The 22,512-nt window shown below is 39.9% G+C and overlaps 2 protein-coding genes across 9 annotated transcripts in view; one reads left to right on the top strand and one right to left on the bottom strand.

Moving 5' to 3' along the window:
- Positions 1-20,370, top strand: part of LYSMD4 (LysM domain containing 4) — a 32,426-nt gene extending 12,056 nt beyond the window's left edge. The window contains exon 3 of the transcript XR_002082984.2: positions 16,218-20,370. The gene's annotated coding sequence lies outside the window, so the exon portion shown is untranslated. The remainder of the gene's footprint in view (positions 1-16,217) is intronic.
- The window catches only part of MEF2A (myocyte enhancer factor 2A), a 165,323-nt gene continuing 160,378 nt past the window's right edge, over positions 17,568-22,512 (bottom strand). For all 8 annotated transcript variants that reach the window (XM_019460123.2, XM_019460117.2, XM_053888759.1 and 5 more), the window contains one exon: positions 17,568-21,644. In XM_019460123.2, coding sequence (XP_019315668.1) covers positions 21,287-21,644 — 358 coding nt within the window. In that variant the 3' untranslated portion in view covers positions 17,568-21,286. The remainder of the gene's footprint in view (positions 21,645-22,512) is intronic.

Genomic DNA, 22,512 nt, shown 5'->3' with positions numbered 1-22,512 from the left:
GTAGATTTTTTTTTTTTTTCTGGTTATGGATTGTATTTTCTTGTTTTCCTGCATGTTAGGTAATTTTCGGCTGGATGCTTCACATGGTGAAGTATATGTTGCTGGGTGCTAGATCTTGTTGTCTTCCTTTAAATATTTTTTGGCTTTGGGGTTTGAAATCAGTTTGATCCTTTTGAGACTTGCTTTTATACTCCATTAGGGCAAGTCTAGAGCAGCCTTTAGTCTAGGGCTAATTCAACTCCACTAGTATGATGAGATACTTGTGAAGACTCTACTCAATGCTGTGGTGTAAGAGGTCTCACTGTTCTGGCTGGTGGAAAAGCAGGTTATTCCTAGCCCTGCATAAGCATGGGAATGGTTCCACCTACTTTCCTCTGTTGGTTCTTTTCCTAGTCTCTGTGATTTTCTCACATGCTAGTGCAGCTCAGTACTCAGCCAGAGACTTAGGGGATCTCTCTTCTCCTCCTTTCCCCATATTCTGTCCCCACAATTCTAGATGCCTTGGCCTCTTTGAACTTCAGACTATCTCTTCAACTTGGCAAGATCACTGTGCTCTGTGCTCTGGTCTGGAAACTTTTCAGGCAATGAGGTAGGGCACTTCCCAGTTATACTTGGTTTATTTCTCTTTCCCCAGGAATCACTCTCCTGCACTCTTTTGTCCAGTGTCTTCTATCTTTTGTCTAATTCTTTGTTTGAGGTGAAATAATACATCTGGTCTCTGTTATTCCATTATGGCCAGAGCAGAAGTTCATAGGCCAGAGTTAGAAGAGGGGCAGCCAAAATGGTGGCATGAGGGGGCAAGATTGGTTTACAGGCAGATTCAAGGGAGCGGGGCTGTTGGTGGACTCCAAATTTGTGAACTGGAATCAGTCATGGGACAGGAAGTCAGAAGAGGCAGATTTTCTTGCAGGGGCTTGGAAATAAGTCCACTAAATTCCATATGCTGCAAGACAGCTGTATGTGAGGCCTGTAGTTGATTTGGTTCAACAAACATTACCTTCCCTTATGTGTCAAGTGCTAGGCTCCCTGGTTTTCAGTGTGTTATCTCAGCTGAGTAGTTGGAAAAGAGAGACAGCCCATTTATCAGTAGTCCAGGCAGTTATGGTGTTATCCTTGTTCCTTATTGCCATTTTGAGATCATTATTCAACCCTTCTTCCCTAAATCCTTTCAAAACTCCATAATCTACTTACCCTTTTTTTATTGCATTATCTACAGATCTTCTGGTCTCTCCCTCTCATCCACTAAAGACTTCAGCACCTGTTCTCATTCTTGGATCCATGTAGATCAGCGCCTTCCCATGTTTTTGAGGTCATTATCATATAGATAAAATAATAAAAATTATGTACAGCACTGTGGAGGGGATTTGATGATCTTTGTGGGCTCTAATAAGTGTTACAGATAGAGGGGTAATAACTGAGGAGTTTGGTTCTGTCAGGTTTTTGAAATGGGTGATCAAAAGGCATGCTTTTATGCTGATGAGAAAGATGTAGGAGGGAGGTAGAAATTGCTGCTACCAGAGAGGGGATAGTTGCAGGGGTGAAGACATTGAGGGGGAGAGAGGTGATGGGTTCCAATATACAACATGAAAGTCTTGGCCATAGATAAGAGCAGAGAGTCCATCCATCGCACCTGGAGGGAAGGCAGAGCACATGGGTACAGATGCAGGCAGATTCCTGGATTTCATGGTGGGAAGACCAGGTAGGTCTCATTTGATTGCATCTATGTTTTCAATGGAAAATGTGACAGGAAGTAATAAGCTGGCAAGAAAAAGAGGTAGTCTTGGAGGTTCGAATAGAGAAAGAGTAAAATACAGTTGATCCTTGAACATGGGGATTAGGGGCACTGACCCCCAGCAAGTCGAAAATCCTTGTAGAACATGACTACCCCAAAACTTAACTACTAATAGCCTACTGTTGACTAGAAGCCTTACTGATAACACAGTTGATTAACACATATTTTGTATATGTATTAGTATATACACTATATTCTTACAATAAAGTAAGCTCGAGAAAATGTTAAGAAAATCATGAAGAGAAAATACAATTACATCATTGTACTGTATTTATTGAGAAAAGTCCATGTAGAAGTGGACCTCCTTGAGTTCAAACTCATGTTATTCAAGGGTCAAATGTAGTGATGTCAGAACATGAGGATGTCAACAATACTAGGGGATTGTAGTTGCATTTTGGGGCAGTGTTGAGAGCCTTTTAAAATTTGTGGTCATGATAGAATAAAAATAGGAAACACAGAATTAAACCCAAATACATAAAGAAATTTAATATATGCTGTCAATGTGGCATCTCAAATCAATGGGATAAAGATGAACTTTTTAATAAATGGCTGTTGGACAACTAGATAGCCATTTGGAGAATATAAGACCCATACCTAAGAATAAACTCCAAATGGGTTTTTAGGAATCTAAATATAAAAGATGAAACTATACTAATACTAGAAGAAAACATTGGTGATTCCTCTCTAACTTTGGTGTAGGGAAAAGGATCCTAAATTTAACTCAAAATTCATAATCAATAAAAGCTTGATAAATTGGACTATATAAAATAATAAAATTTTGCCTGACAAAAGTATCACAAAAAGCCAACTGACAAATTGGGAGAAAATATTCATAGCCTATAACAAAGGGCTTATATCCCTAAATAAATAAATAAATAAATAAACAAATAAATAAATAAATAAAACAATAAAACTCTTAAAAGTTGAAGGAGAGAGGGGCACCTAGGTGGCTCAGTCAGTTAAGTGCCTGACTTTGGCTCGGGTCATGATCTCGTGATTTGTGAGTTCGAGCCCTACATCAGGCTCTGTGCTGACAGCTCCAAGCCTGAAGCCTGCTTCAGGTTCTGTGTCTCCCTCTCTCCCTGCCCCTCCCCCACTCACCCTCTGTCTCTCTCTCAAAAATAAATAAACATAGGGGCGCCTGGGTGGCTTAGTCGGTTAAGCATCCGACTTCAGCTCAGGTCATGATCTCTCAGTCCGTGAGTTGAAGGCCCATGTTGGGCTCTGTGTTGACAGCTCAGAGCCTGGAACCTGCTTCAAATTCTGTGTCTCCCTCTCTCTGCCCCTCCTCTGCTAACACTCTGTCTCTGTCTCTCTCTCTCTCAAAAATAAAGATTAAAAAAATTAAAAAAACACAACAAATTGAAGGATAGAGACCAAAACCCCAATAAACAAATGGAAAAAAGACATGAACAGACACACAAAGATTAAAATGGCCTTCAAACATGAAAAAGTGTTCAAGTTCACTCATTATAGAAAAAGACAAATTTAAACATTGATATATTTTCTCACAGACAGGTAAAAATTTTAAATATAACAACATTCTGTTGGTGCAGTTGTGGGGAAACCGGCATTCTCATACATTGTTGGAGGAAGTGCAAATGGGCAACAACTTCTCTGGAGGTGAATTTGGCACTTCTTAACAAAACTACACAGGAACTTACTCAGCAATCCTACTTCTAGGACTTTACCCTAAAGATAAATATCTAACATTATGAAGATACATATGCCTAAGCATATTCATTGATACATGCAAAATACTAGAAACAACTTCTGTGACTGTTCACGGACGACTGTTGTACATCCATCCCATGTGGTGCTATGCAACTATAAAGAATGGTGAAGATTACTAGGAGCTCATCACTTTTGGGGGTGATTTCCAATTACACTGTATTTTGTTATTTGGTTTTGTTTCTCTGATTTTAATGAAATCAAATTGATCAAATTTTTCACTATGGTTTGCTTCAGAAGTTCCTTACACTAAGCCAGAAAGTTGTTTTCTTGTATAATGACATTGTTCTGTTTTAACTTTTAGGTATTTAATCCATTTGGAGGCTACCTTCTTGTGTCATGTTAGTAGGAATCCAGTTTTATTTTTCTCTATGTAGTAAGCTAATTTTACCAACTAATTTTACCATTTTGTGGTGTGGAAAAATGGCTTAATATTTTTGGGAAGACATTCCTACCCCACCCCTTTTAATATTCTAATGAACTGTGAGCTGTTTTTTAAATTGATACATAATTGACATGTAACATTGTGTAAGTTTAGGGTATACAATGTGTTGATTTGGTACATTTATATAACGAAATATGATTACTACTGTGTAATATCTCCATCATATCACACAATCATGGTTTCTTTTTGTGGTGAGAATATTTAAGATTTAATCTGTTAGCAATTTTGAAGTATATAATACAGTATTAATATAATCAAAATGCTATGACTTAGATCTCCAGAATGTATCCATGTTCTAACTGCAAGTTTGTGCCCTTTGACCAACATCTTCCCAATTCCTCCAACCCGCAGCCCCTGGAAACCACTATTCTTGTCTGTTTCTACAAAGTTCAGTTTTTTGACATTTTGCATATAAGTGATATCATACAGTATTCATCCATGTTATCCTGAATGGCAAGATTTCCCTCTTTCTCATGGCTGAATTATATTCCTGTGTGTGTGTGTGTGTGTGTGTGTGCGCGCGTGTGTGTGTGCCCGCACATGTGCGCACACCCCCTCATCTTTATCCATTCGTCCATTTTTTATCCAACTTAGGTTGTATCTTGGCTATTGTGAATAATGCTGCAGTAAGTGTGGGAGTACAATTATCTTTTTTATATCTTGTTTTTCTCTCTCTCGATACATACCCAGAAGTGGGATTTTCTGTGTCATACGGTTGGTTGTTTTAATTTTTTTGAGGAACCTCCATACTGTTTTCCATAGTGACTGAAGCAATTTATATTGTCACCAGCAGTGCACGAGGGTTGTTTTCTCCACACCCTCACTAATACTTGTTACCTCTTTTCATTTTTTAAAGATTTTAAAATTTTTATTATTAAAATTTTTTGAGAGAGAGAGAAAGAGAGGGAGAGAGAATGTGCACGTGAGTGGAGGAGGGGCAGAAGGAGAGGGAGAGGGAGAATCTCACAGGGCTCAGTCTCACGACCATGAAATCATGACCTGAGCCAAAATCAAGAGTTGGGTGCTTAACCGACTAAGCCACGCAGATGCCCCAATTTGTTACCTCTTTTTGATGCAAGGTGAGGGGATGTTTCATTATGGTTTTTATTTACACTTTACTGATAAGTTGAGCATCTTTTCATGTACCTGTTTGTCATCTTGATATCCTATGTCTTATTTGAAAAAATGTCTGTTTAGATCCTCTGCCCCTTCTTAAATCAGATTGTTTTTAATACCATTGATTTGTATGGGTTTTTCTATATTTTGGCTATTAACCCCTTACCAGATATGTGGTTTGCAAATATCCCCCCCCCCCCCATTCATAGGTTGCCTTTTAATTGTGTTGTGTCTTTTGCTTTTTAGTTTGATGTAGTCCATTTGTTGATTTTTGCTTTTGTTGTTTGTGCTTTTGGTATCATCTCCAAAAACACATTGCCAAGACCAACGTTAAGGAGATTTCTTCTGTTTATTTCTAGAAGTTTTATGGTTTGAGGTCTTATGTTTAAGTCTTTATCTGTTTTATCCATTTTGAGTTAGTTTTTGTGAGTGGTGTAAGATAGAGGTAAAATTTCATTCCGCATGTGGCCATCCAGTTTTCCCTACACCATTTTTAGAGACTGTCTTTTCCGTACTAAGTATTCTTGGCTCCCTTGTCAGTATTTGTTGACTGTAGGGACACCTGGGTGGCTCAGTTGGTTGAACGTCTGACTCTTGATTTTGGCTCAGGTCATGATCCCAGCGTCATGGGATCGAGCCCTGCGTCAGGCTCCGTGCTGAGTGTGGAGCCTGCTTAAGGATTCTCTCTCTCTCTCTCTCTGTCCTTGTGTCCTTCTCCACTGCTTGTGCTCTCTAAAATTAAAAAAGTAATAATTAAAAAAATATTAGTTGACTGTATATGCAGGGGTTTATTTCTGGGCTCTTGATTCTATCCCATTGGCCTATGTGCTTGTTTTTATGCCATGCCCGCGCCATACTGCCATGTAGTATAGGCTGAAATCAGGAAGTGTGATGCCTCCAGGTTTGTTCTTTTCAGCATTTCTTAGGCTGTTCAAGGTCTTCTGTGGCTCCATATAGATTTAGGATTGTTTTTTTCTATTTCTATGGAAAACGCCATTGGGATTTTGATACAGATTGCACTGAATCTATAGTTGGCTTTGGGCAGTGGGGACTTTTTAACAATATTCTTCCCATCCATGAACACGGGTTCCATTTCTTTGTGTCATCTTCAATTTCTTGCATCAAAGTCTTATAGTTTTCACCCTACAAAACTTTCACATCCTTGATTAGATTTATTCCTAAGTATTTTATTTAGATGCTACCATGAATGGGATTATTTCTTTTTTAGATGTTTTGTTGTTAATGTGTGTAAACATAACTGTTTTCTGTATGTTTATTTTGTATCCTACAAATTCACTGAATTTGTCAGTTCTAGTAATTTTTTGGTGGTATCTTTAGGATTTTCTATATAATATTATATCATTTACAAGCAAAGACAGTTTCACTTTTTCTTATTTGGATGCCTTTTATTATCTTTTTCTTAACTGATTGCTCTGGCTAGGAGTAGTGACAGTAGGTATCTTTGTCTCGTTCCTGGTCTTAGAGGAAAAGTTTTCAACCTTTCACCATTGAATATGATGTTGGGTGTGGGTTTGTCATAGATGGCCTTTATTGTGTTGAGGTGTCTTCCTCCGGTACTCAATTTGTTGAGCATTTTTATCATGAAAGGTTGTTGTGCTTGTCAAATGCTTTTTCTGCATCTATTGACATGATCTTAAGATTTTTATCTCGTTCTATTACGGTGTATCTCTTTCATTGATTTGATTTGTGTGTATTAAACCACCTTGCATTCCAGGCATAAATCTCACTTGATCCTGGTGAATGATCTTTTTAATGTGCTGTTGAATTTGGTTTGCTGATATTTTGCTGAGGATTTTTGCATCTATGTCAATCAGGTATGTCTGTCTGTAATTGTCTTGTAGGCTCCTTATATGGCTTTGGTATCAGGTAATGTTGGCCATGTAAAATTAGTTTGGGGTTATTTCCTTCTCTTCAGTTTTTTTGAGTAGTTTGAGAAGGATTGTCGTTGATCCTTCTTTAAATATTGGGTAGAATTCACCAGTGAAACCATCTAGTCCTGACTTTCCTGTGTTGAGAGGTTTTGATTACTGATTCAATCTCCTTACTTAATACTTGTCTGCTCAGACTTTCAATTCTTCATGATTCAGTCCTGGTAGGTTGTATGTTTCTAGGAATTTATCCATTTCCTATAGGTTATCCATTTTGTTGGCATATAATTATTTATAGTAGTCTCTCATAGAGTATTCCTGTAGTATCAGTTGTAATGTCTCCTCTTTCATTTCTGATTTTGAGTCCTCTGTTTCTGAATCACTCTGGCTAAAGGTTTTTCAGTCTTGTCTTTATTTTTAATTTTTTTAAATATGAAATTTATTGTCAAATTGGTTTCCATACAACACCCAGTGCTTATCCTAACAGGTGCCCTCCTCAATGCCCATCACCCCCTTTCCCCTCCCTCCCACTCCCCATCAACCCTCAGTTTATTCTCAGTTTTTAAGAGTCTCTAATGGTTTGCCTCCCTCCCTCTCTAAATTTTTTTCCCTTCCCCTCCCCCATGGTCTTCTGTTAAGTTTCTCAGGATCCACATAGGAGTGAAAACATGTGGTATCTTTTTTTCTCTGTATGACTTATTTCACTTAGCATAACACTCTCCAGTTCCATCCATGTTGCTACAAAAGGCCAAATTTCATTCTTTCTCATTGCCATGTAGTATTCCACTGTTTATGTAAACCACAATTTCTTTATCCATTCATTAGTTGATGGACATTTAGGCTCTTTCCATAATTTGGCTATTGTTGAAAGTGCTGCTATAAACATTGGGGTACAAGTGCCCCTATGCATCAGCACTCCTGTGGGTAAATTTCCCTTGGGTAAATTCCTAGCAGTGCTATTGCTGGGTCATAGGGTAGATCTATTTTTAATTTTTTGAGGAAACTCCACACTGTTTTCCAGAGCAGCTGCACCAGTTTGCATTCCCACCAACAGTGCAAGAGCGTTCCCATCTCTCCACATCCTTGCCAGCATCTATAGTCTCCTGATTTGTTCATCTTAGCCACTCTGACTGGCGTGAGGTGATATCTCAATGTGGTTTTGATTTGTATTTCCCTGATGAGGAGTGACGTTGAGCATCTTTTCATGTGCCTGTTGGCCATCTGGATGTCTTCTTTAGACAAGTGTCTATTCATGTTTTCTGCCCATTTCTTCACTGGATTATTTGTTTTTCGGGTGTGGAGTTTGGTGAGCTCTTTATAGATTTTGGATACCAGCCTTTTGTCTGATATGTCATTTGCAAATATCTTTTCCCATTCTGTCAGTTGCCTTTTAGTTTTGTTGATTGTTTCCTTTGCAGTGCAGAAGCTTTTTATCTTCATGAGGTCCCAATAGTTCATTTTTGCTTTTAATTCCCTTGCCTTTGGAGATGTATCAAGTAAGAAATTGCTGCGGCTGAGGTCAGAGAGGTTTTTCCCTGCTTTCTCCTCTAGGGTTTTGATGGTTTCCTGTCTCACATTCAGGTCCTTCATCCATTTTGAGTTTATTTTTGTGAATGGTGTAAGAAAGTGGTCTAGTTTCAATCTTCTGCATGTTGCTGTCCAGTTCTTCCAGCACCATTTGTTAAAGAGACTGTCTTTTTTCCATTGGATGTTCTTTCCTGCTTTGTCAAAGATTAGTTGGCCATACGTTTGTGGGTCTAGTTCTGGGGTTTCTATTCTATTCCATTGGTCTATGTGTCTGTTTTTGTGCCAATACCATGCTATCTTGATGATTACAGCTTTGTAGTAGAGGCTAAAGTCTGGGATTGTGATGCCTCCCGCTTTGGTCTTCTTTTTCAAAATTACTTTGGCTATCCAGGGTCTTTTGTGGTTCCATACAAATTTTAGGATTGCTTATTCTAGCTTCGAGAAGAATGTTGGTGCAATTTTGATTGGGATTGCATTGAATGTGTAGATTGCTTTGGGTAGTATTGACATTTTAACAATATTTATTCTTCCAATCCATGAGCATGGAATGTTTTTCCATTTCTTTGTATTTTCTTCAATTTCCTTCATAAGCTTTCTATAGTTTTCAGCATACAGATCTTCTACATCTTTGGTTAGATTTATTCCTAGGTATTTTATGATTCTTGGTGCAATTGTGAATGGGATTGGTTTATTTGTCTTTCTGTTGCTTCATTATTAGTGTATAAGAATACAACTGATTTCTGTACATTAATTTTGAATCCTGCAACTTTGCTGAATTCATGTATCAGTTCTAGCAGACTTTTGGTGGAGTCTATCGGGTTTTCCATGTATAATGTCATGTCATCTGCAAAAAGTGAAAGCTTGACTTCATCTTTGCCAATTTTGATGCCTTTGATTTCCTTTTGTTGTCTGATTGCTGATGCTGGAACTTCCAACACTATGTTAAACAACAGCAGTCAAAGTGGACATCCCTGTCATGTTCCTGATCTCAGAGGGAAAGTTCTCAGTTTTTCCCCATTGAGGATGATATTAACTGTGGGCTTTTTATAAATGGCTTTTATGATGTTTAAGTATATTCCTTCTTTCCCGACTTTCTCAAGGGTTTTTATTAAGAAAGGATGCTGAATTTTGTCAAATGCTTTTTCTGCATCAATAGACAGGATCATATGGTTCTTATATTTTCTTTTATTAATGTGATGTATCACACTGATTGATTTGCGAATGTTGAACCAGCCCTGCATCCCAGGAATTAATCCCACTTGATCATGGTGAATAATTCTTTTTATATGCTGTTGAATTCGATTTGCTAGTATCTTGTTGAGAATTTTTGCATCCATTTTCATCAGGGATGTTGGCCTCTAGTTCTTTTTTGCTGGGTCTCTGTCTGGTTTGGGAATCAAAGTAATGCTGGCTACATAGAATGAGTCTGGAAATTTTTCTTCCCTTTCTATTTTTTGGAACAGCTTGAGAAGGATAGGTATTATCTCTGCTTTCAATGTCTGGTAGAATTCCCTGGGAAGCCATCTGGTCCTGGACTCTTATTTGTTGGAAGATTTTTGAAAACTGATTCAATTTCTTCACTGGTTATGGGTCTGTTCAAGTTTTCTATTTCTTTCTGTTTCAGTTTTGAAAGTGTGTGGGTGCTTAGGAATTTTTCCATTTCTTCCAGGTTGTCCAGTTTGTTGGCATATGATTTTTCATAGTATTCCCTGATAATTGCTTATATTTCTGAGGGATTGGTTGTAATAATTCCATTTTCATTCATGATTTTATCTACTTGGGTCATCTCCCTTTTCTTTTTGAGAAGCCTGGCTAGAGGTTTGTCAATTTTGTTTATTTTTTCAAAAAACCAACTCTTGGTTTCATTGATATGCTCTAGTTTTTTTAGATTCTATATTGTTTTTTTCTGCTCTGCTGTTTATTTCTCTTCTTCTGCTGGGTTTGGGGTGTCTTTGTTGTTCTGCTTCTATTTCCTTTAGGTGTGCTGTTAGATTTTGTATTTGGCATTTTTCTTGTTTCTTGAGATAGGCCTGGATTGCAATGTATTTTCCTCTCAGGACTGCCTTCACTGCATTCCAAAGTGTTTGGATTGTTGTGTTTTCATTTTCATTTGTTTCCATATATTTTTTAATTTCTTCTCTAATTGCCTGGTTGGCCCATTCCTTCTTTAGTGTTCTTTAACCTCCATGCTTTTGGAGGTTTTCCAGACTTTTTCCTGTGGTTGATTTCAAGTTTCAGAGCATTGTGGTCTGAAAGTGTGCATGGTATGATCTCAATTCTTTTATACTTATGAAGGGCTGTTTTGTGACCTAGTATGTAATCTATCTTGGAGAATGTTCCATGTCCGCTTGAGAAGAAAGTATATTCTGTTGCTTTGGGATGCAGAGTTCTAAATATATCTGTCAAGTCCATCTGATCCAATGTGTCATTCAGGGCCCTTGTTTCTTTATTAATCCTGTGTCTAGATGATCTATCCATTGTTGTAAGTGGGGTATTAAAGTCCCATGCAATTAGCACATTCTTATCAATAAGGTTGCTTATGTTTGTGATTGTTTTATATATTTGGGGGCTTCCATATTCGGTGCGTAGACATTTATAATTGTTAGCTCTTCCTGATGGATAGCCCCTGTAATTGTTATATAATGCCCTTCTTCATCTCTTGTTACAGCCTTCAATTTAAAGTCTATTTTGTCCGATATAAGTATGGCTACTCCAGCTTTCTTTTGACTTCCAGTAGCGTGATAGATAGTTCTCCATCCCCTCACTTTCAATCTGAAGGTGTCCTCAGGTCTAAAATGAGTCTCTTGTAGACAGCAAATAGATGGGTCTTGTTATTTTATCCATTCTGATACCCTATGTCTGTTGGTTGGAGCATTTAGTCCATTTACATTCAGTGTTAGTTTTGAAAGATATGGTTTAGAGTCATTGTGATATCTGTAGGTTTCATGCTTATAGTGGTGTCTCTGGTACTTTGTCTCACAGGATCCCCCTCAGGATCTCTTGTAGGGCTGGTTTAGTGGTGATGAATTCTTTCAGTTTTTGTTTGTTTGGGAAGACTTTTATCTCTCCTTCTATTCTAAATGACAAACTTGCTGGATAAAGGATTCTTGGCTGCATATTTTTTTCTGTTCATCACATTGAAGATTTCCTGCCATTCCTTCCTGGCCTACCAAGTTTCAGTAGATAGGTCTGCGACTACTCTTATGTATGTCTACCTTTGTAAGTTAGGGCCTGTTTATCCCTAGCTGCTTTCAGAATTTTCTCTTTATCCTTGTATTTTGCCAGTTTCCCTATGATATGTTGTGCAGAAGATCAAGTTATGTCTGAAGGGAGTTCTCTGTGCCTCTTGGATTTCAATGCCTTTTTCCTTCCCCAGATCAGGAGGTTCTCAGCTATGATTTGTTCAAGTACACCTTCAGCCCTTTTCTCTCCCTTCTTCTTCTTCTTCTTCTGGAATTCCTATGATATGGATATTGTTCCGTTTGATTGCATCACTTAGTTCTCTAATTCTCCCCTCATACTCCTAGATTTTTTTATCTCTCTTTTTCTCAGCTTCCTCGTTTTCCATAATTTTATCTTCTAATTCACCTATTCTCTCCTCTGCCTCTTCAATCTGTACTATGGTTGCCTCCATTTTATTTTGCACCTCATTATAGCATTTTTTAGTTCCTCATGACAGTCTTGTCTTTAAAAAAACAAAAACAAAAACACAGCTCTTTTTTTCATTGGTCTTTAATTTTTTTTTTTTTGTCTCTATTTCATTTATTTCTGCTCTGATCTTTTTATTTTCTTCCTTTTACTAAATTTGGGCATAGTTCTTTTTCTAGTGCCTTGAGGTATAAAGTGAGGTTGTTTATCAGAGTTCTTTCTTGTGTCTTGATGTAGGCTATAAACTTCCTTCTTAGAGCTACTTTTGCAGTGGTGCCTGGGTGGCTGTCGGTTAAGCATCTGGCTCTTGATTTCAGCTCAGTCATGATCTTGTGATTTGTGAGTTTGAGCCCGGCATCAGGCCCTCTGCTGTCAGCATGGAGCCTGCTTGGGATTCTCAGTCTCCCTCTCTGCCCCTCCTTGGCTCGTGTGTGTGCACATGTTCTCTCTCTCAAAAATATATTTTAAAAAATTTAAAAAAAACAAGAACTACTTTTGTAGTATCCCATAGCTTTTGATTTGTTGTTTCCATTTCATTTGTTTCAGGATACTTCTTGATTTTTCTTTTTCTTCTTTGACCTATTTATTCAGGAGCATGTTTTTTAGTCTTCATATTTTTACTATTTTTCCAGATTTCCTCCTGTTATTAATTTCTGGTTTCATACCACTAGAGTCAGAAAAGATAGTTGGTATTTTTTCAATCTTTTTAAATTTGCTAAGACTTTTTAAAAAAATGTTTATTATTTTGAGAACGAGAGAGAGTGTGTGTGAGCAGGGGAGGAGCAAAGAGAGAGGAAGAGAGAATCCCAAGCAGGCTCTGCACTCAGCACAGAGCCCAATGCAGAACTTGATCCCACAAAACTGGATCATGACCTGAGTCATAATCAAGAGTTGGACACTCAACTGACTGAGCCACCCACGTGCCCCAAGACTTTTTTTTATGACCTACCATGTGATGTATCCTGCAGAATTTCTGTGTGCACTTGAGAAGAATATGTATTCTGCTGCTGTTGGTTGGCATGTTTGTATATGTTTGTTTGGTCCACATGGTCTAAAGTACAGTTCAAGTCCAATGCTTTCTCCTGCTTTTTTATCTGCATGATCTATTGTTGAAAGTAGGCTATTGAAGTCCCCTTCTATGGTGTTCTCTATTTTTCCCTTCCAATCTGTTAGAATTCGCTTAATAAAATTCAGGTGCTCTGATGTTGGGTGGATATGTGTGTGTGTGTGTGTGTGTGTGTATACATACATGATTTTTGTATCTTCTTGATGAATTGACCCCCTTACTCTGTAGTGTCCATCTTTGTCTCCTTTTACCAGTTTTGCTCTCCCTTTGCATGGAGTTATCCTCTCCTGCCATTCTTTCACTTTGAATCTATGTGTGTCCTTAAAGCTGAGGTGAATCTCTTGTAGCATATAGTTGGGTCATTCTTTTGTTTGCCTATTTTGTTTTGTTTTGTTTGGGGGGTTAATTTTGTTGTTGTTTTTATCCAGCCAACCTTTAAAAAAATTTTTTTTTAACATGTATTTATTTTTGAAAGACAGAGACAGAGCACTAGTTGGGGAGGGGCAGAGAGAGAGAGAGTGAGAGAGAGGGAGGGAGACCCAGAATCTGAAGCAGGCTTCAGGCTCTGAGTTGTCAACACAGAGCCCGATGCGGGGCTCGAACCCACAAACCTTCAGGTCATGACCTGACCCGAAGTCGGATGTTTAACCAACTGAGCCAGCCAACCAGCCTGCCTTTTGATTGAAGAATTTGGTCTGTTAACATTTACAATAATTGACAGAAAAGGACTTACTTATGCCATATTATTGTTTTCTGGCTGTTTATAGTCAATTCTTTTCTTTTTGTTGCCTTCCTTTGCAATTAAATGATTTTCTGTAGCAGTATATTTTGATTCCCTTCTTATGTGTATCTGTTGTAGATTTTTGTTTTGGAGTTCCCATGAGGTTTACATAAAAAATCTTATAGATATCAGTGTATTTTATGCTGATAAGTTTAATTTGATCCCATATAAAAAATCTACCCTGTTCTTCTCCCTCCTTTTACATTTTTGAGGACACCATTTACATTGTTTATTGTGTGTCCATTAACAAATTGTCAAAGTTATACCTCTTAATCTTTATCTAGGTGAATCCTTATCTAGCACATCACCATATTAACAGTATTAAGGTATTCTAAATCTGACTCTATGCTTATCTTTACCAGTGCATATTTCCATATGTTTTCAAGCTACTAATTAGCATCCTTTTGTTTCAGCTTGAAGAATTCCTTTTAGCAATTCTTATAATGTAGTTTAGTGCTGAGAAACCCCTTCAGCTTTCGTTTATTAGGGAAAGATTTTCTTTCACCTTCATTTCTGAAGGACAACTTTGCTGGGTGAAGTATTCCTGGTTGGCAGTTTCTTTCTTTCAGCACTTTGAATATATCATCCCACTCTTTTTGCCTGTACGGTATCTAGTGAGAAATCCACTGATAGCCTTATGGGGGTTCCCCTCATATGATTTTTTTCTCTCTTCCAGCTTTTAAAATTCTGTCTTTCATTTTAGACCATTTCATTATTCTTGGAGAACATTTTGGGTTGAAATTTTGTGGTGACATTACTTCATGAAATTGGACATCCAATTCCCTCCCTGTGTCTGGGAAATTCTCATTGTTTAAGTTTTTCATTCCTTTCTCCCTCTCTTCTTCTGGGACGCCAGTAGTGCATACTTTCTTTCCATTATGTCCCGTACTCCTGTAGGCTTTCTTTTTCCTTTTTTCTATTTGCTCTTCTAATTATTTAATTTCAACTGATCTGCCTTCTAGCTCACTGCTCTTCTATTCAACTATGCTGTTGAAACTATTGAATTTTTCAGTTCATTGTGTTCTTTAGCTCCAAAATGTGTTTGGTTCTTTATGTTTTCTCTTGGTTGAGCTTCTCATTTTGTTCTTGTATTGTTTTCCTCATAGTTAAGTCGTTTATGTCCTCTTTTGTAGCTCTGAGCAACTGTACTACAGTTATTTTGAATTCTTTGTCAGGCATTACCTGCATCTCCATTTTTTGGGTCCAGTTACCGGAGGTTTACTGTATCCCTTTGGTAGCGACCTGTTTCCCTCACCTTTCCAGCCTTTATGGACTGATTTTGGTTAGGAAAGCCTTTCACCTGCAGATAGGGGCACACTGGATCATGCTGTGACCCAGGTCTAGTGGTGCAGGGCAATAAATACAGGAGTACATGGCAGTAGTGGGTCCAATCGGGGCATGATGTCTCTTTGGCTCATGTCACTGGCATGCACACTGTTGACAACTGTGTATTCCTTGATGAGCACTATTGAGCTTCTCAGACATGCCTGTAGGGCCAGTGAGTAGCTAGGGACCAGGACAGGCAGCATTGGTGGCTGGAACCAAAGGTGTGCACACACTTGATGTGAGGGGCCGGCTATAGGCACCTATGAAATGGCAGAGGTGACTTGTGGACAAAGTTGTAGCGATGGGTGTCAGAGCAGACAGAAGGGCTGAGGCCAACTACAGTCTCCCTGGCATTGACAGAACTGAGTGCCTGCTGTCCTAGGACTTCACACTGTACCCGTGGGTATGCATGCTGCAGTGGAGGTCTGTGACAGGGTTCAGGTTGCACAAAAGGTGGGGGGCACGCAGGTTCTCAGCTGAAGGGAACAGCCATAGCTACAGGTGGGCATGGTGGTGTTGGCCAGTAACACAAGGCAGGGCTTGATCTTGACATGCAAGCAGCTGCTGGGGCCCCATTGCTGGTGTGCCTGCCAGTGGCTGCGCTGGCACTGGAGGAACTAGTGACAGACGGGTGTGGTGATGCTGGCCAGTGACAGGAGGCAGGGCTTAGTGGTAATAGCGTCAGTTTCCTGGTTATGATAGTAGTAGGGTGGTTATGTAAACGTTAACATTAGGGAAAGCTGGGGGAAGGATATATGGAAACGATTATTTTTGCAGCTTTTCTGGAAGTTAAAAATTAGTTCAAAGTAAAGCTTTAATAAAGCTTAAAAAGGGGGAGGGGGATTATACAGAGAAACCAGTTAGTACAACTGTGATTTTTGCTTTTTCTTCCCCAGCTGCTTTCCGCTGTTTTGGGACACGGTGAGCAGGCACAAGTGTAAGAAAGTGACTGAAGTCTAGGACACATTCTCTGAAGCTGGGCGAGCTACGTGTCAGTCTAGGTCATCTGGGAAGCAGACACGGACGGAATTGGGAGCTCAAGATTTCTTGCAGGAGGGAAGGGGCGTGCCCCGGCTGTGTGCGGCCATTGGCTGGGGGCTGGCTCAGAGGAGCTCGTCCTCAGCTCACACCCCGGGACAGCTGGGGATCGGGGCTCACCTCTTAGTCTCTGGGCTAAGCACATTCTGCTGTGTGATGGCACTCGTGCCCTCGGCCCCTGAGGAGTCCCTCTCCTTAGTGTTCCAGGAACACTTCACTTTGTGAACCCCCTTCACTTTGTGTGGAAGGTGGGAAGAAACACGGGTTTCCTCAGTTCTACAGCAGGTGCTGCTCTGACCCTGTACGGAGAGACCAGACAGGCAGAGGGGAGCAGGCTGGGCCATCCGGCTGGCAGAGGGCTCTGACTGAAAAATCATCTTCTTGGCTGGTGCCAGTCGGACACAGAATCGGCTTAAAAGCAAGATAAAGCCTAGAGGAAGGCACCCGTGGGAGCTAACTAGGAAATCGCAGTGAATTGATTTTAAGTAGCTGCAGCTGTGATTAAACTATTTTTAGCCACAGGACTCCACCGGCTTTCAAAACCTGCTAATAAGAGCCTCACTGTAGCCAGCAAGTAAAACCCGCACAAAAATTTAGCTTTTCATTTGACAGCAAGAATCTGCTTAGTTAGGAGCTGGCTTAAAAGGCAAACCCAAGGAAGGGAACACTTTCCACACTTCCGAGTTTAAGACAAGTTTTCACACCTGTCACTTCTGAAAACAATTCATTTACTGAATCTGTCTTTTGCCGCTCTCTCAGTATCATGTATGCATTTTGGGTAAAACAAATCATCTCACCCCCTTAATTCAAAAAGGCAGAACTTGCTATATATATCATCCGATCCCGTTTAGCAGTATTCCCGCCCGCCCCCGCCAACCCTGGCTCATCATCTATCCCGCGAGAAGTCGTCATTCCTAGAGCCTGGATGGGCTTACCGGGTCCACAGCAGCTGCAGTGACGGCCAGGCCCGCCGATGCTGGGGCCCGGACTTCCCACTGTTTCCTGAGGGGCCAAGGGCAGCCCAGAAGGGGAGGCCCCGGGAGCAGCTACGGGTGAGGCTGGTGAGACGCCACGGTGATCTCCTTGACCGAGTCTCAAGGTGAGTAAAGGAGATCTGCAGGTGGGAGAGGCCTGTGAGCGGAAGGGAAAGGAGAGGGACTCGGGGGGACAGAGGGGCCGACTGGCGGCAAACACGACAGAGTCTGGAGTACACAGGAAAAGCCAGTCCGTCTTTACTGTAGTGAGTGCAGGATACAAATAGTTTACAACAACCTCTAGCATTTTCTTAACCATTTGATAAAAAGTTCACTATAATATTTATTGTATAATGAAGAAAAAACAACACATTCAGGGAAAAATTGAGATTAACTTATTTTTCTTAAAAGGTTCATCTCAAGGATGGCAACAAAGTCCAGCTTGTGCCGCCAAACGGTTTTACGTGATCAAACCGTGTACAGCTTCTTGTGTGAACTGTTGACTACAAACATTTACCAAATACATAAATCTCTTTTTAAAAAAGCCATTTTAAATATAGCAAAGCAGTGTCTTCTTGCACAGCAAAGTGAAGAAAGTTTCTACAGAGAAATAAAAGTTTTACATTTGTAAAATCTTTTTCACATTCTACTCATCTAGCTTCTCATGATCCGACGCCAGGAGTTTTCTGGTTCCTTATTTACTATGTATTTCTTGTGCGCATGATGGTTAATCAAGAAAATATGTTAATGCTTTGTTAGCTGTCCTTATAGGTAAAGGAAATGGTAAAACATATACTGTTCTTTTAGAACAAACCCCTGATTTAGTCTCGAACACAATGGACAGAATTAGGGCTCAAAAGATGGAGTTTTGATCGGGACCATCTGCAGACATACGATGGTGGCTCTGCTCTCAGTGTCGTGCCGGGCGGCGCACGGAGGGAAACTGTACTTCAACCAGTGCGGTGTACTCTAAGCTTTTTTTGTTTTTGTCTTTTAGTAATAAAATACTTCATCTGAAGGATAAAATTTTCTTGTGATGGTGTCATACAAAACACATGAGTCTAAAACGGTAAGAAAAGTCGGTTCTAAAGAAACACCCTTCGTGTCTTCCCCGCTCTGAGTTGGTTTCCACCAGGAGATGGGCATGTGTATGTGTTTGTACATGGTGTCTGGGTGAGGGGTGTCTGTCAAGTCCGTATGCTCCACGTCTCACTGGGCATACAGGAAGAGGGTTAACAGTCAAATATTCACTTCCTGAAAACGGAATACATTGTTACTTGGTCAGTGTAATTGAAATACAAACTCCGAGCCTTGTGTACTATTATTTTAGAAAACAGTAGTTGTACTGATTATAAACCTGCATAGAAAGAAAGACTATTGAGATACAGTCAGAAAAGCCATCTCATAAGGCACACAAGAAAATAGACAGTAAATGTGAATGTGTTAACTCCTATTCCAATGTACAGCAGAAGTTCATGAACATGCATAAATAATAACGAAAGAATCACTTAACACTTTCAAAGCTATAAATGGTTTACAAAGTGGTAAGGATCATCTTGGAAATTCAGTGTTGGGAGACTGTCTTGTTTCAATTAAGTGTGACCTTATGAAGAAATGTGCCTGTATGTAGTTCAGTAAAAGAAGTACATTTTAACGAAAAACTAATCCTTTCTGAGGACAAGCCAAATGTCTATACTGACGAGGAGACGGCACATCACCCTCCCTTTTTTGGCCTCTATCAAAAATTAAAACAGAATTCCATTTTTTTTTTTAGTTGTGAACGCCACAGGTTTATCCTGTACCTAATACCTATGTGTCAGTCAGGAAACCTGGCTGATGATTTGTCACAAATAGCATTATGAGGAAATTGTCAAAAGGAAGGCAATTTAGGGGGAAAAGCAAAACATAAGTAAAAACTGTAGGTAGCTGCTCAATATTAAGTGTAAAATACAAAATAGCAGCAACTCTTAAACCCTTATTTTGAGTTTCTCAGGAAAGGGAGTATTTAAAAAATCTATGATGAAAGATATACAGGACTTTGAATTTTGTTTGTGGCACAAGCCCAGGAAACGCATGAACCTGCTATCCACGCCTTCGCTGTCTTCCTGCAGGAGGAGTAAGGCCTTGTTCAGAAGCTAAGCTGAGTGCAGCACGGGCTCCATTAGGACGGCAGGCCGTGCCGAGGATCTGCCCACGAGAGAATTTCTCCCCACACCAAAGTGTCATTTCACTGCACAGAGAGTTCAGGATGGTAGGATTTTGTAACCAGCTGCATCATTCGATTTTAGAGGGTCAAGGAAGAAAAGATCCCTTCCCCCCCAGAATTATTTCTCCCTAATCATTTACCACTTATAAAACCTTTGTGCTCATCTATTTTGCCATGATCTCTAATATTAGTTAAATTAGGTCAGCTTTTTCTACTATATTTTTTTCCTCACAAAAGGCAAGTTTTAAATAATGCCTTATAAAATCTGTTACAACACATTTTATATTTATGCAAGATGAACTTAACACCAGTTTTTTTTTTTTGCCACTTTGCTATTTATGTACACATATAAAATATATAATGATGCTCAACCCATACAGCACAAAGATTACAATGTAACATCACACATTCACCACCAGTGAGGGGAGAAACCCCTTTATACAATCCTCCGAAAAAGACCGGGCTAATAATTAAAATCCAAAGTACAGTATATTTAACAAAATAGTAAATATTAAACAGTGAATACTCTACTTGATAAGGATCTCGCCTTTTCCCCCCAAATTGGCGGCAATCCACAAAAATATACTTTTTAATCTGGTGACCATACAATACATAGGTACTTACATCAAAGGTGATAATATATTTAAGATGCTATATACACAAAGAGTTTGGCTCAACTTTTAATTTACATATAGAATAATAAGTGTTCATGGCTTTTTTTTTCCAAGGTTCTGCTTGCAAGATATTTTTGTTTTGTTTTTTTTCCCCTCTTAAAATAAAACTAAAAAGTTAAAACAAGATAAAGCTATTCTCTTAAAAAAAAAGTTACAACATACAGCTTTGGCTTATATAAATAATTCATAGCAGAATGTGTTCAAAAGTAGTGAATATAATTTTATATATAGTCATCAATTCATAAGGGTGTTTTCTTTTCTTTCATATAAAATATACATGAGCTAAAATCAGTTTCTTTAAGATATGAATGTAAAAAGAAACTTCTGACATAGTCCAATTATAACTTAATATATTAATTTATTTTGTTAATGCTCTATATTTCTAGGCTAGTATTTTCTGAATATCTCATGCGTGTTTTCTACTCTCTCTCTTTTTTATTAGCTAAAGATCACTTCTCTGACCCAATACATTTTTGCACGTGCAAAACAGTTATGTGTGGGGCTTTTTTGTTTTGTTTTTTAAAATATCAACAGCCCTTCCCATGCACCCCTCTGCAACAGAGACCCATGCCAGGCTGGGTAATTAATATAAATGACATTTTATGTACAGTATTGCTTTCTTGGTTCCTGCTTTTCTACTGCTCTGTTCTACAAAGCATTTTTCTTAAGTAACTACAGTCACTGCACAGTTAAATAAAACAAGTAGGGGCCCTCTAGGTTTCTGCAAGCTAGTGTGGGAGAATCATATATGGGTACACGTTTCTCTGCAAAAACTGGTTATCTTATGAAACAAGTAGTCCAAGGAAGTGCCAGACTAGACTCCGCCTACAGGGTGCTTTGTTTGCCATGGGACGCACATCTGCAGATCTACGAGGCAGGTAAGTGCCTGATTCCGTATGTGACACACACCCACACATACACACACTCACGCCCACATACATATATATATATAAAGGGATATATATGTATGTATGTACATATAAATATATTTAACTCATGTCCTTATTTACCAATTTAGATATGTAGGGCAGTTCACTGCAGTAACGCCACGTACAAACACCAGCCCGGAAGCCTTAGGTCACCCACGCGTCCATCCTCATTCGCTTTACAGAAGGGCTTTCTCTGTCTTCACTGTTCGGGGGTCGGCCAAGCACAATTGGAGAGTGGAAGTCGCCCCGCGGATCCTCCCGGTCACTACCGTCGTAGGAGCTGCTCGAGCTGCTCAGACTGTCCACGGGGGAGCGCCCCATTTCCTGCCGGGGCTGGGGGGGCTGGGGGGGCTGCGGCTGTGGCTGCGGCTGCTGCTGCTGCTGCTGGAAGCCTGAGGGGGTCATTCGATCCCGGGGAGGTGAAATTGGTTCTGACTTAATGTTGATGTTTTGGTTGGTATTAATGGATAAATTCGAACCCTGAGATAACTGCCCTCCAGCACTGAAGGAAGAAAAAAAAAAGACGTTAAGTGGTTTGTGAGCGCAGCCATGTAACCGGAGTGTATTACAGACACCGCCTGACCGAAATGCTGTCAGAATTCCCCAACACTGGTTTTAGTTACCTCTCCTTGGAAGAAAAAGAACAGGACAGATGGGAGCTTTAGAGGCTAGTTCGACCCGCACCCGTGGTACTCTAGCAGGTGAAGTATCCAAAGCAGTGTCAGTGTCTGATGCTGTGCAGCAGAGACGAGAGAGGAACGACACGGCAGCCTGGGTTCCGCTTCCTCTCTTCCTTGGTTTCTTCAGTAACATCACCCTACTTTCCAGGTGAGGAAAGGGTCTCGGAAAGGCTAACTTGCTCAGAGTAGTACAGCACAGTGTGTGCGTCCAGCCTGTTCCCCCATCCTGAGTGCCAAGCCACTTCCACTTGCTTCTGTGGGGCTATTTTTAGTGTGTTCCTCAGGATGAACAGACGCCTCAAAGGCCAACGCGCAAAGAAAATAAATGAAGGAAAATAACCTTTGCTTTCTCTGTGGATAGCAGGGGAGGAATGGCAGGGGTTTGGTATCTTGTGTGTGAATCAGGCTATGGGGATTCACGTGGGTTGATCCCAGCTGGCTTGCTGCACACACTGTACCTCACCAAGCAGAGTTCAACAAAGAGAACACCCGTTATGGGCAGGGTGAGGGGATCTGAGTGAGAGAATGTACGGTGGTGCCCAGGGGGAGTCAGGCATCGCTAGCAGGAAGGAGAAGGAACAGAGCCTTTGCAGAACTGGGACGGCAATAGGGCCGTGTAGCTGGAGAGCATCTCAGCAGAGGAGACAGAAAAGCACACCCAGCTGGCCTCCATGAGGGTTGGCCACTTAT

The sequence above is a fragment of the Panthera pardus genome, unplaced genomic scaffold, assembly GCF_024362965.1.
Source record: "Panthera pardus isolate Hobbes unplaced genomic scaffold, ASM2436296v1 HiC_scaffold_24, whole genome shotgun sequence".
Taxonomy (NCBI): domain Eukaryota; kingdom Metazoa; phylum Chordata; class Mammalia; order Carnivora; family Felidae; genus Panthera; species Panthera pardus.
Note: the sequence above shows the minus strand (reverse complement) of the source record. Positions and strands in the feature narration are given on the sequence as shown.